General features: G+C 42.0%; 1 protein-coding gene across 2 annotated transcripts in view; it reads right to left on the bottom strand.

Moving 5' to 3' along the window:
• The window catches only part of LOC136876357 (sodium-coupled monocarboxylate transporter 1), a 176,744-nt gene that overhangs the window by 66,215 nt on the left and 95,801 nt on the right, over positions 1-14,728 (bottom strand). For both annotated transcript variants that reach the window (XR_010860577.2, XM_067150234.2), the window contains exons 4-6: positions 13,333-13,384; positions 12,726-12,793; positions 11,207-11,361 (exon numbers count right to left, since the gene is read on the bottom strand). Coding sequence is in view for 1 of the 2 variants with exons in the window: in XM_067150234.2 (XP_067006335.2) it covers positions 11,207-11,361; positions 12,726-12,793; positions 13,333-13,384 (275 nt within the window). In the remaining variant the exon portion in view is untranslated. The remainder of the gene's footprint in view (positions 1-11,206; positions 11,362-12,725; positions 12,794-13,332; positions 13,385-14,728) is intronic.

The raw sequence follows: 14,728 nt of genomic DNA, 5'->3' as shown, positions 1-14,728 counted from the left end.
GGCCCGCCATATCATCAGATTTAACACCATTGTCTTTTATGTGACCTTTTAAACAAGTAACGGGCTGCCTGGCCGAGGCGGTAAAGGCGTGCTCGGTTCGCCCGGAAGAACGTGGGTTCGAATCCCCGTTAGGAAGTCGTAAAATTTAAGAAACGAGATTTCCACTTCCGGAGGTGCACATGGCCCTGAGGTTCACTCAGCCTATACCAAAATGAGTACCAGGTTAATTCCTGGGGGCAAAGGCGGCCGGGCGTAGAGCTAACCACTCTACCTCATCAAGTGCCGAGGTTACGAATAGTGGAAGCCTTTACCTTCCACCACTTCATGGGCCTTCATGGCCTGTACGGAGATGACTTTGCTCTTTAAACAAGTAGTCTACGCACAACAGCTGGGAGATCCTGAGAACCTTCGAAATCTAATTACGGAGGCCTGCAGATCCGTTACACCTAACATGCCCAGATGCGCACTAATCAAGGTCACCATTTTGAGCACATACTGCGTTAGCGAATTTGTGTTCTCGTACCTCAGGTCACACCGGTCACACTGTTCTCGTCCACACCTGATCATGAAACGGCCATTCTCAGGGCTACATAAACAACCAGTTGCTGAAAAAGTGTATGTGAAACAACATAAATAAATAAGAAACATCATCTCCGTGGATTCGAACCAGCTCGCACTTCATCCGGCTACTTATGAATTCAATGTCGGATCCAATTGAGGTGGTCACCGAAAGATTACACTTTATCCAATATGCTTGGCGTAGACCAGGGCCACTCAAACACCCAAAATCTCACGCATGCAATCCGAGGTGCAGAGGTTCTGTGCACAGTGCATCAGTCCGACTCGGCTCTATTCGGACCAGCGTTTTGTCTCGGAGCGACTCGCATAAGCTCGGCGAAACTCGGTTCAACTCCGCTCGGGTGGTGGAGCGCTGCACAGCAAGAGAGGAAGGGGGAGACAGGCATCGCTCAAAATCGAGGAGTGGGGGTCTGCACTCTGGTGAACCTAGCGAAGTCGTCTTTTGCACCTTGCGCCGCGCAGTGCACCAGTGCCTGCACCCTGAGAGGCCCTGGCGTAGACCTACGTGTATAAAGGTTTCATTCGCTGTTGCGAATGTTTGAGTTCATTCAAGAGCTCTACTACTCCCACATCCATGGAAAAAGGCTGTCGTAGTTCTACGGAGTGTATTCAACATCCGTAGAATGTGCACACCGGGATGGCTCGATTTTTTAGGTTGTCTATAAAATTTGTGTGAGCGAAGTGTGGTCTAAAACTACATTCAAAGGGACGGAAGACTGGCACTGTATTAATAGACCTATATGCCGCCATTACTTCCTGAATATTGTTTACATTTCAGTATCAAGTCTTCTTTATTTAATCCGTTTACCCTCCAGGGTTGGCTTTTCCCCTCAGGCTCAGCGAAGGATCCCACCTCTACCGCCTCAAGGGCAGTGTTCCGAAGCGTGAGACATTGGTTCGGGGGACACAACTGGGGAGGATGAGCAGCACCTCGCCCAGACTGCCTCACTTGCTATGCTGAACAGGGGCCTTGTGCGGGGGATGGGAAGATTGGAAGGGAAAGACAAGGAAGAGGTAAGGGAGTGCCCGTGGCCTTAAGTTAGGTACCATCCTGGCATTTGCCTGGAGAAGAAGTGGGAAACCACGGAAAACCACTTCGAGGATGGCTGAGGTGGGAATCGAAGCCACCTCTACTCAGTTGACCTCCTGAGGCTGAGTGGACCCCGTTCCAACCCTCGTACCACTTTTTTAAATTTTGTGGCAGAGCCGGGAATCGAACCCGGGCCTCCGGGGGTGGCAACTAATCACACTAACCACTACACCACAGAGATGAACCGCTGCATTTTCAAATCCAAATAACTTCACCTTCCATACGATCAGCTCATGGTTTTTAATTACTGGGCAAGGAGCCACTGTTCATGGACTCGGGAGACTGGTGATTCAGATTTCACCAATGAATATCATGTTATCGTTGCCATGGATTCAATATTAACACTTTAATGTAAAGGATGAAAGTAACTTAGAAGTTTTACATGATTGTTCGTAATTTATAATCCACTGGACCTATAATCTACGTGGCGTGATTTTGCTCACAATTGCTTCTGTGAGAAGTGATGAAGTCACCCTGACACCACACCCATTCAGGGACTGTGTCCCTTTAATTTTCCATGACATTTCCCAATATTCTGTTGACTGTAGAGGCGTCTCTTAAAATCAGTAGCACTTGAAGTGAAGTTAAACAATATTGCTCAGGCTAGCCTAATGCTCGTATATAAACAATGGCTTTACTGATAGCCATTTAACGTATCCCACTGACATTTTGTTGGATGATGATATAAAAAGGGATCATTTTCATGGCCCTTGATATCGTACGGTCATCCAGAGGAGGTTAATCTAGAAAAGATTAACAAATACAAACCAACTATCCCTTACTACAAATCTAAATACCACCTTCAGGAAATTGAAATAATAGGGATAATGGTCGGAGCTTGCGGTACCATACCTCGTCACTTCGTCGCCACATGGAAGCGCTTCCAACTCCCAATGAAGCTCATCCCCGAAATCGCGACCCTCGTCCTCCGAGCCTCCATCAAGATCCTGGGACACCACCTCTGTAGCTAATTTTGAATGTTCTTTTATTAATACATATGTACATAAAATTGATATGTTTTACCTTGTTCTTAGCGGCAGATACAGGAGGTCTTTCCAAAATAAATGGAAATTATATACATGATATATCATTCGATTGTAAAGATGGAACCATACTTCAAGTAAATATTTCCTTATAAAATATTTAAAAAATGCTTTTCCCCCTGCCACCTTCTCACACTCTGTTTTGAATCGCATTTAAAACTTTCCTTTGAACGTTGTTCTTGTAGGTGCAACAGATGGGAAAATACTGGCTCTCTGGGGGAACAAACACGTTGTTGAAGGATATCCTTTGGGCTATATTGATGACAGTAACCAAAGCCGACGATCTGTCTTCTCTTGAGTGTAGAAAATAAGCTACTCAAAAGCCTGCGAAAAATACAATGAAAGTTTACAACTTCAGATCCAATTTACAACTTCCATTACATTTTTAGTATATCATTTGAAAAGGCAATAGGAATTTGAAACTACAAAGTACTCCATTAAATATGGGTAAATTTGTTAAATAGTACAGTTGGTAAGTAACTGAGTAAAAGTCATCAAATTACTTGTAACGATTATTATCTTGGGCCGCCTCTGTGGTGTAGTGGTTAGCGTGATTAGCTGCCACCCCCGGAGGTCCGGGTTCGATTCCCGGCTCTGCCACGAAATTTGAAAAGTGGTACGAGGGCTGGAACGGGGTCCACTCAGCCTCGGGAGGTCAACTGAGTAGAGGTGGGTTCGATTCCCACCTCAGCCATCTTGGAAGTGGTTTTCCGTGGTTTCCCACTTCTCCTCCAGGCGAATGCCGGGATGGTTCCTATCTTAAGGCCACGGCCGCTTCCTTCCCTCTTCCTTGCCTATCCCCTCCAATCTTCCCATCCCTCCACAAGGCCCCTGTTCAGCATAGCAGGTGAGGCCGCCTGGGCGAAGTACTGGTCATACTCCCCAGTTGTATCCCCCGACCAAGAGTCTGAAGCTCCAGGACACTGCCTATGAGGCGGTAGAGGTGGGATCCCTCGCCAAGTCCGAGGGAAAAACCGAACCTGGAGGGTAAACAGATGATGATGATGATGATGATTATTATCTTAGTAATTTTTACTTATATATACTGCCTGATAAAAAAGTTACGCACCCAGAAGGCGTGGTCCGATATTATCCCATTTCGGCGTACATGAACACCATTGATGTGTTAGTAAATGATTAGATTTACAAGGATCTGTAATGTGTAGAACGTCCATCAAAGTGCATTCGTGATGGCACCGTCCTGTTGTTGATAAGTTGTTACCAGTCAGACGTGCAGAGAGGAAGGAGTAAGGAGTACGTACAGTACGAAGCAGGCGCGTTAGACAGCCTATCCACTAACTGACAGCATTTGACAGAGGCCGCGTTGTGGGACTGCATGAGACTGGTAGGTCGCATCGTGCAATTGCCAGGCATGTGGGCCATTCAGATGTCATAGTGGTCCGATGTTGGACTCAATGGGTACGTGAGGGCACTCAATCATGTCGTGCAGGTTCGGGTCGACCAAGAAACACCACCCAGAGGGAGGACCGTCGTATGATGCGCCAAGCATTGCGGGATCCCATAACTTCGGCACCCGCCATCCGCGAACATGTACTGGAGACTCTACAATATCCTGTGAATTCCCGCACAGTGTCTCGACGACTCGCAATCCGCCGGATTGGGGTCCTGTCGCCCCATACGTCGGTTGTCATTGACACTAGACCACCAATACCTGTGTTTGGAGTGGTGCCTTGTCCGATATTCATGGACAGAGGACGACTGGCATCGCATCATCTTCATTAAACCAATGTATGCACTTCTTTCTCATTTTCTTCTTGTGTCGCAGATTTCCGTAATTATACGTTCTCCAATAAGTACTGCCGATCTTCTTCCTTAAATGAATTTCTTTCTAAGTCTTGAAATATCATATGCGTTAGGTTCCAGATCAACACGACTGTTTCTCAAGCTTGCTCTTTCAATATTTTAATACAGTAGTATTGTCCTAACATTTCTGAATTCTTTCTTTGTCTCAGTCACTGCCACCTTGATCTTTTCTACTTCGATCTCGTAATATATTTTATCTCATTGATATCGATGACAGTTTATGCATCATATTTAACTTATATCTTGGCAATTGCGTCCATTTTAGGTCCATTAAATTATAATTTTATGACTGAAATGGCACACTGTATACAGTGACTCGCATAATTATTCGGACAGACATGATTTATTATAGTTTCCTTTGTATTAGTGCTTTCAGTAATAATAAAGCACTCATATAAATTAGATACAAGTTTCTGTATGGAATAATAAAGCTAAACATCCATCATTCTTCTAATGAACATGTTCAATGAAAATATAATCATTAAAAACGAAATCAAAATCAAAACCAATATTACACAAAATTATTCGGACACTTGCCGTTTTACTTATGGTACTAAGGGTTCAGTATCTGGTGGGCTTTCCTTTCATTATAATTACTTCCGTGAGTTGACTTGGCATGCTCTCCACTAATTTCCGGATGTAATCGGGAGATATCTTCTGCCACTCTTCTTGAAGCCCATTTTTCAATTATTCTCTAGATGTGATTGTTGTTTTCCTTATTTCTTTATCCAGTTTGTTCCAGAGATTCTCAATCCCATTCAAGTCTGGTGATTGAGGGGGAGGATGAAGCACCTTTGCGCAATTAAACAATAACCACATCCTTACATTCCAGGCCATATGCTTTGGGTGGTTTTCTTCATAAAACTTAAAATGTTCACCAATCCTCATCTTTTCAGCACTCTTTTTCATACTGTCCCTCACTATTTTAAGGTATTGAAAGTGGTCCATTTTACTCTCAATAAAAACCAATTCACCAACTCCATTCGCCGACATGCACCCGCACACCATTACATGTCCACCAACATGCTCCACAGTTGCTTTCAGATTTTTGTCTTGAAGCTCAATATTAGGACACCGCCAAACTGTTAACCTCCCATCAGATTGAAATATGTTAAATTTACTCTCGTCAGCAAATATAAGGTCATTCCACCACTCATTGTCTTCTTTAACATGCTCTTTGGCAAACAGCATTGTCTTTCATCGATTTACTTGATTTATGAAGGGCTTCCTTCTTGCAATATGGCCGTGAAAGTTACCTCTTCTGAGAACTCTACGTATTGTTTAGGGATGCTCTTTCTTTCCGGTGTCTGCGGCAATCTCCGTAGCGAGTTTTGGAGCACTTAACTTGGGTGCCTTTTTCATTTTTCTGATGATATAACACTCTTCCCTCACAGAAAAAGTTCTTGGACGTCCCGTATGCGGTAGATGTCAATCCTATCTTCCTTCCGGAACCTTGTGACAATATCAGAGACTGTACGTTTCTTCATTTGTAACATTTCAGCAATTTTACGACAACTTTTACCTTTAGCATGGCGAAAAATTACTAGCTGCCGCTGTTCGATTGTGCTCTCTCTTCGTCTGCGGCCCATTTTCACCTACGTTGTACACAGCACTCTAACACACTGAATGTTTACGTTCGCACTGTCCGTGGCTCTTTTACATACGACCTCTGCACGGCAACTGACTTTTGTCCGAATAATTTTGTTGAAGCACGTTAACTGCGTTCTGAGGTTCCGTGGTCACTGGTTCTCTCCTGTTTTCTAAAAGTACACATTTGAACGTCGTGTTGAATTTGTCAAACTGGGTTCTCTCTGAAATATAGGGCCAATGTGTAGCAAAGACTATAATTACTAACGTGTCCGAATAATTATGTGAGTCACTGTATGTGAAAGCTGATACTTGTTCAATATCCTTCTGGTTTATCTTGACGTTTGCCTTGTCTCCCCGTGCACTTATCACCATACTCTTTGTCTTATTAATTTTCATTCCATATTGCTCGCAGGTTGGATTCAGGTCTTCCAACATTCCATTTAGAACCCTTTCGTTCTCTGCTAACAACAACATGTCATCCGCAAATCGAATACACTCTAGTCTCCTGCCACCAATTCGTACTCCTTTTCATCCATTCAGGCATTTCCCAATATTTTCCAGGGAAACGTTGAATATTATGAGAGATAGACACCAACCTTGTGTAACGCTCCTTCCAATTCTGCTTCTCTCTTGCATCTCATTCTCTACATATATTATGACCTTCTACCGTAATTAAAGGCATTTGATTAGACTTCTGTCCTTCTAATCCACTCTTTTCCTCATGACTTTCCAATGCACTCTGTCGAAAGCCTTTTCTAATTTAATGAACATTTTTACGTGTAATCGCTACTGTTCACAAAATGTAATTTTTAGTCTAATTTACTTTTTGAAATAAGATGTGAATCAGTGGCGGCTCGCCTGGGAGGCGCTAAGGCGCGCGCCCCCGACGGGGTTCCATTAAATTAGGGAATTTTAATCTTAAATGTTAACAAGCGAAATATTTTACTATTATTATCAAGGGCGCGAGTTGTACTGTACTGCGGCCCGATGCGCTGCTGGCCCTGGGCAGGAGGGCGCTCTCTCATAGCGGACCAAATACTCCGAGTCTCGCTCGACTGGCCTTGAGGGAGCCAATCAGAGGCACAGTAGAGATGTGCTGTTCTAACGGAGATTCCGGGGCGTTTCTGCCGCGGCCCATGGTTGCAGCCAACCTACCCGAAACATTGCTGATTTGATTTCTATTTAACAGGGCTCAGTTTGTGCCATTTCTCTCCTAAAACTAGGAACTATTTTACTGTGGCACTTACCTGAGTTAAATGTGCCGGTATATATTTAAAATAGTCTTGTAGTTTTTAGGATTATTAAATAACGAAACGAGTAACGACTGTAACTACTGTCTCCTGCACTTGACTCATGTTGGCCATACTCACTGGAGAGCGCGATGTTTAGCTGTGTGTTGATGAATGATCTCGTGAGGTGACTGTGACGAAGTGAAATTAGGAGAAAGTTTGTGATTTATATGTAGGCGTAGTGTTATGTTTGCACTTCGTACAGTATGATTACCATCGAACATATTAAAGAACTAACGTTTTCTTCTGTGAACTGAAGGAGTGTGGTAGGCCGACACCAGACTTCTCGTTGAAAAGACCGGAGACCAAGGAAAATGACTTTCCAAAGACAAATTAATTCTCCTGACGTATATAACAAGAACGCGCGGATATGTGGAAGTGATATCTCAGAAACCTTTTACTGCATTCCTTGCCTGCTATTCTCCCGTTCTAGGAAAGGAGATAAATGGATCACCACAGGGGTGATATCAATAGTACCATGGACTTTGATATGCTTGGTAAAGTCAATGTCATGTCTTGTTTGAGTGATCACTACAGCGAAACTATTCGTAAACATAATTCGATCGTGGACAAGAACAGGCAAATGTTAATAATAATAATAATAATAATAATAATAATAATAATAATAATAATAATAATAATAATAATACAAACAAAAGCGGACATGAAGAACGCACAAATTCAACCCGAAGACATTTTGAATCGAAACATATATAGAAAGAAAATTGACACGTGGGAAGTTACTCCAGAGAATGAAGTACCAAAAAGAGAAGGTACCAAATGGACGTAAGAAAGGAAGAGGATCTTTAGTCAACAGATGAAAGCATATCATAAATAAAGCTTTGTGTGTTCCAAAAGGGACCATTCACGCATAATAATAATAATAATAATAATAATAATAATAATAATAATAATAATAATAATTACCGGGCGAGTTGGCCGTGCGCGTAGAGGCGCGCGGCTGTGAGCTTGCATCCGGGAGATAGTAGGTTCGAATCCCACTATCGGCAGCCCTGAAAATGGTTTTCCGTGGTTTCCCATTCTCACACCAGGCAAATGCTGGGGCTGTACCTTAATTAAGGCCACGGCCGCTTCCTTCCAACTCCTAGACCTTTCCTATCCCATCGTCGCCATAAGACCTATCTGTGTCGGTGCGACGTAAAGCCCCTAGCAAAAAAAATAATAATAATAATTGCATATGCATTGCACCGTATAGTGTTCGAAGTGTGTATCTTGATGACATGGTTTGAAGAACTTGAGATATATTATGGAATTATGAAACTAAGGCGCGCCCCCCACTGCTCATATCCACGAGCCGCCACTGATGTGAATAGTTACATTTTAGTAATCGATACACATCGCATCGAGAATTTGGCAACTTCGGGCCCCAGCAGTCGCAAGGCGTCGCGCCAAGGTTATAAAGGCAAGGATTACGACTCGTACTCGTTCATTTACTCATAGCTTGTTACTGGTTGAGAATTAGATAATAGTGTATTACATCGTAGAGAATAGAACCAGAATAGAAGAGAAATAGTGAAGGAGTTAACGAATTTCCACTCCCTATTTTAAATATTTTGAATTCGTTGGCCCTAAAATAATTAAAACACGAATGTAGCCAGTAAAATGCACGTGGAACAATCATTTTGAAAGTTAGTTTAGTCTCTCTTAGTTATAATAGCCTCTTAATGTCTCTGTGTTAAAGAAAATCAACACAAAATGGAGTAATGTCTTTTACCTTGCAAACTTTGGTATCATTCCAGCCTCGGGTGTAAAAAGCCAGATATTTCCTAACGGCTCGCGTTTTGTGAAGTAATTGTAATTAATTGTAATTTTACTTATTACCTGTTGACAAAGTAATTAGTAATTTTAACTAAGTAAGATATTTCTCAGGTATATGTAATTCAGTCCAATTACTTTTATTTTGTACTCTTCCCATCACTGGAAACCAAACGCTTATCCGCAGGATATAAAATAGCCTCGGTTTAAATCGTTTGGATGATATTTATATATACACGCCACCAGTCTAGCCTTAGTAAGCGACAGGAGTAGACGTGTGGAGTGGCGAGTGCGGAGAGTCATGGAGGGAGTGGAGCAGTGCTATACGCGCACTTTTTCTTGAGCCTGGAGCTCCCTAGTGCTGAATCGGTAGACCTCGGTTATCTTCGACATCCATATCGGCAACCTTTGAAACACAAACTATGAATCGCTTATTCATCGCTGTGCGACATCTGGCGTACACTTTGCAAACTAGTACTGTTGTTGTTTACACAGCAAAGCCAAACTATATAATTCATGCTAGTAACAAGATTCGCATTGAGAAATGTTATATAATGTTAAATAATGTATGTGTGACACAATTGTTGACGTAAGATAATAAATGTTTAGAAAATTCATATCGATCGATCATATTATCGATTCAATTCAGATTTCATTTCCATCCAGTTGGCAGTATAACCGGAACTGGCAGCACTCCCTCCTTGCTCCTCACCCCCTAAAAATCGGGCTCAAGAAAAAGTGCGCGTGTAGTACTGGGCGGCTATTGGGAGCTGGCTGAGGAGATGGGAGGAGAACTACGGAGCGGACGGCAAGAAAGGTTGAGGGAAGATTGGCGAGGTGCTATATATACACGGTGTCCCGGAAGAAATGATCAATATTCAGGGAAATGCAGGACCGATCATTTGAGGCAAAACACTTCACTGGACATATGCCCTATTCCGAGTGGTTTCCTAGATAGAACACATTTAATTACATACGTTTTTGGGCTAGTGGTGCGAACGCATGTGTCTTACTCACCCAACCTCTCTGACATTTTGAAATGGGTGCAAGTTTTTCGCATGTAATGTTCGCCATACACTTGCTTGTGGGACATTGATACGTGTATGAAGTCACCGTGTGCTGGTAGTAGGACTACGTTGTACTATTTCATCAATATGTTGTTGTTCCTGCACAGGCTGTTGCATTACGAATTCAGAAGAAAAATGGGAAATTGGAAGAATACCTGTTTCACGCAATGTGCTGAAAACTCTTGGTAAACACTCTACGATCAGGAATTCGACGTGTCGGAAAGCGCCGACGGTATTTCTTGACAACAGCAGGAGCAATACCATCGCAAAAGCCGTAAACGTACTCTACACCATATCTGCATATTCTTCATTAGGGCATATGACTGATGTGCACACAAACAGTTAACCAATGCTTCTCTCTGATACGCTCTCAGTCCCTCGCACTACTTCACTCACAACACACCATGGACAACTGCGCGTTCAACGAGCTAGTTTAGTGGCAGAAAGACATCCCGAGCAAAGAGGCTGAAAGCAACGAGGTAGCCTGGGCTAGAATAAAACATCGAAGAGGGTGGGTGGGTAAGACACAAACGTGCGCGCCATTAGCACAACAACAAATGTACATTAAATATGTTCTATCTCAGAAGCCATTCGGAATAAGACATATGTCCACATGAAGTTTTTTTGCTTCAAATTATCATTCCGGTCATATCTTTGAATATTGACCATTCTTCCAGCGACATTCTGTATAGCGAACAAGCGGTTGCTGATCCATGAGCAAGTGGCCAGGGGATTTGTACCAGAAGGGCCCATGGGGCGAGCCTCCAAGTATGAAATTATTGTAGGCCTATTAGTGTTCTTGCTTTTTCATGAAGAGGGAAGTTTGAAACATCTCTTGGCGTCTATTTTCTCTCATAAAATCCTATAATCAGATAAGCCTCTACTTTGCATGGTAGTCTAGGGATATTGTAGGTCTAAATTAAGAGATCCAACGGTTACAGAACTAACATTGGAGGTTCAATTCGATCACCATCCATATTTCTCTGCCATACAACTCCTATGCCACCGATATCTATAGTGCTCTTGATGACAACAAGGATCACTGCTCCAAACATACTGAATCCTTGTACCACATCCGTCCATACAACTGCCTTCAAGCCACCCTGGAAAGATAAAAAGGAAAACCTTCACCAGTAGATAGTCTACACAAAATTGTATACACAGTTCTCGTGTTTAGAAATGTATATACATTCGAAAAAATGTATTTAATAATATGATCAATACAAATATAATTAAAAGTGTTAATTTAGATTCTCAGTGTCTCTTGGAAAACACTGAATGATAGGATTTTCAAATGGTGAATTATACATAAGGAGCAATATTTAGAAACAATTATAATTGTATTAAATTTATATTTCTTCAAAATAGGCCTTGTGTTTCTTTCCCTGTACTGACCTGCACTTCAGATGATACTGATGATACCTCACGTTTACGTATGGTTCATCCTTTTAATTCCACTAAACCCTTTTGTAATACTCTCCCTAAATAGTTTTGCTCTTGGTTTCTATTTTATTTAAAATGATCCACTTTCCATCACTTTCCCTCTATTTCTTCAGTTTTCATAATTTCATCTAACATTTCAATGTCATTACTGTGCAGGACATATCCTGCCTTTTTTCATTGTATTAGTTTTGTCTTTGGCCGTAGTTAATGTTTAAGGAGCCAGTCTCCCGGGTACGACTACCAGCTCCACCAAAGTGGATTATGGATAGTGAGTTTTGGAATTGAGTGTACTCAGCCCCTTGAAGCAAATGGAGAGATAAGTCCAATAGATATAAATCTTACTTTCGTCCGTTGTTAGTGGCGATAGGGTAGGAAAGAGCTAGAATACAAGGAAGCTGTCGTGGCTTTAATTAAGGTACAGTCCCAGCATTCATCTGGTGTGAAAATGGGAAACCACGGTAGAGCTGCTAATGACGGGGTTCTAACCCACTCTCTCCCATTTGCAGGTTGCAACTATGCAGTCCGAATCACGCAGCCAACACAATCGGTGTTAAAACATAACATCAAGGAGAAGAAGCCCATTTTAAAAGTGGTTCTCCGCGGTTAGCTACTTAGGGTCCTGTCAAGTATAAGGATAGTGCTCACCACACAATGCAATGTTCCTAAATCATTTACCAAACATTAAATTAGAGGACGTGATAGTTTAGTAGTGTCACTGTCCCTGGCTCTCACCAAAGCAGCCCCATATTTCGAACAGACCCCCCAATGCATAAAATGAGATTTTTAAATTGAAATTATCGTCCCTGTCATTGGGATTTAACGTAAAACGGGGGTCCCGCGGTTCTATCACGATATAGACAATAACATACAACTAAGAACTTTTTAAACACTAAATAACATATGTCTGATAGGTAGACTTAACTATTCCAGGATTATCTTCGCATCACAGTTTAGTAATAATATTATTCTAATTTGTGAAAAATTAAAATACAGTAATAGAATAGCTGCCAGGCTTATAGCTTACCACACATGTGTAGAATATACACACAAGGCAGACGAGTAGAGAGACTACGTAGACATTAATTCCAGTAACTGAAAGGGAACAAATGGAAGAAAAATGAATGAGGGACTTAGAAGAAGACAAGTGTCAGAAAACTACCTGTTAAGACTATTGCATAATATAAGTATTTTATATTTCAATTAAAACACTTATACACGTAATGATACTACTAGTGGGAGCGAAGTTTTTTTTTTTTGCTAGTTGTTTTACGTCGCACCGACATAGATAGGTCTTATGGCGACGATGGGGCAGGAAAGGGCTAGGAGTGGGAAAGAAGCGGCCGTGGCCTTAATTAAGGTACAGTCCCAGCATTTGCCTGGTGTGAAAATGGGAAACCACGGAAAACCATTTTCAGGGCTGACGACATTGGGGTTCGAACCTACTATCTCCCGAATACTGGATACTGGCCGCACTTAAGCGACTGCAGCTATCGAGCTCGGTAGGGAGCGATGTTTGTCCAGATTTTATCATAAGAGTATTGCAAGGCACTAATTTATTAGATAGATAGAAATATATGTATTTATCATCTATTAGCCACCATAACTATTACACATGTTGAATATCCCCTTACCTTGACTGAAAGTAATTGCTGGTAGATATGTATAGGTAGGTAACAACATAAGCTGAAAAAATAAAGAAAAATCAATTAATTGTCGTTATATACAATTACTATAACTTTATATACAAAGACTAGCTGCCGTACCGTACTCCTTGCTGACAGAGTTTAGTAAGGTTATGAGTATTATTTGTGCCAATAAATGACTTAAGCTAGAGAGAAACATGCCTAAATTACTTCCACTGACGAAGGGGCAAATATTCGTTTATAAGAAGGGGATTGGAATAACTTGCCAAGGGAGATGTTCAATAAATTTCCAATTTCTTTGAAACCATCTAACAAAAGGCTAGGAAAACAACAGATAGAGAATCTGCCACCTGGTCGACTGCCCTAAATACAGATCAGTAGGGATTGATTGATTAAATACTGTTAGTACTACCCGTTCTCTGAGAAGAAGGGTGTCAATAAATAATTCAGGTAATTATAATGTAATTGAATATTTGAATAATTTAACCCTAAAGCAGTAGGCACAACTCATGCATGTAACGGCCAAAAGTAAAAACAGCCGGTTAAATTTAAATCAACGATTCCTTGATTCTAGCGCTCTCTTCTCTATCCTTCCAGTGAGTCGACATGCAGGAAGCAGCCTATATTTCTATCTCACTGCGTTCCCTACAATCTTCTTCTTCTACCGCTTTTCCCACACCGTTGGAGTCGCGGATGCGAAACTGTGTAGAACATATGAATTTGGCCATGTTTTACGACTGGATGCCCTTCCTCACGGTAATCCTTGTGGAGGTATATATTTATATACGTGTTTCTGTGGTAGTTGGTAGTGTAGCGTGTTGTCTGTATATGAAGAGGAAAGTGTTGAGACAAACACAAAAATCCAGTTTCCGAGCCAGAAGAATGAATCAAATTCGATTAAAATCCCCGACCCAATTGTGAATCGAACCCGGGACCCTCTGAACCGAAGGCCTCAATGTTGACCATTCAGCCAAGGGGTCGTGGCTCAGTGTATTCCCTAAAATATTATTTAAAATATTTTCTGCAAACTAAAGAATTAAAAATTAGAACTAAAAGTGGACCGAGCGAGCTGGCCGTGCGGTTAGTGTCACGTGGCTGTGAGTTTGCATTCGGGAGATGGTGGGTTAGAATTCCATCGTCGTCAGCCCAGAAGATGCTTTTCCGTGGTTTCCCATTTTCACACCAGGCAAATGCTGGAGATATACCTCCATTAAAGCCATGGCCACTTCATTCCCAATCATAACGCTTTCTCATCCTTGCATCGGCGAAAACTTTTGATGTCTTAGTGTGACGTTAGACCACTAGCAGTTTTGGTGAGAGGCGCGCAGCTGTAGGCTTGCATTCGAGAGATAGTGGCTCGAACCCAAACGTCGGCAGCCCCGAA

This window comes from Anabrus simplex, chromosome 6 (assembly GCF_040414725.1).
Source record: "Anabrus simplex isolate iqAnaSimp1 chromosome 6, ASM4041472v1, whole genome shotgun sequence".
Lineage (NCBI taxonomy): Eukaryota > Metazoa > Arthropoda > Insecta > Orthoptera > Tettigoniidae > Anabrus > Anabrus simplex.
Note: the sequence above shows the minus strand (reverse complement) of the source record. Positions and strands in the feature narration are given on the sequence as shown.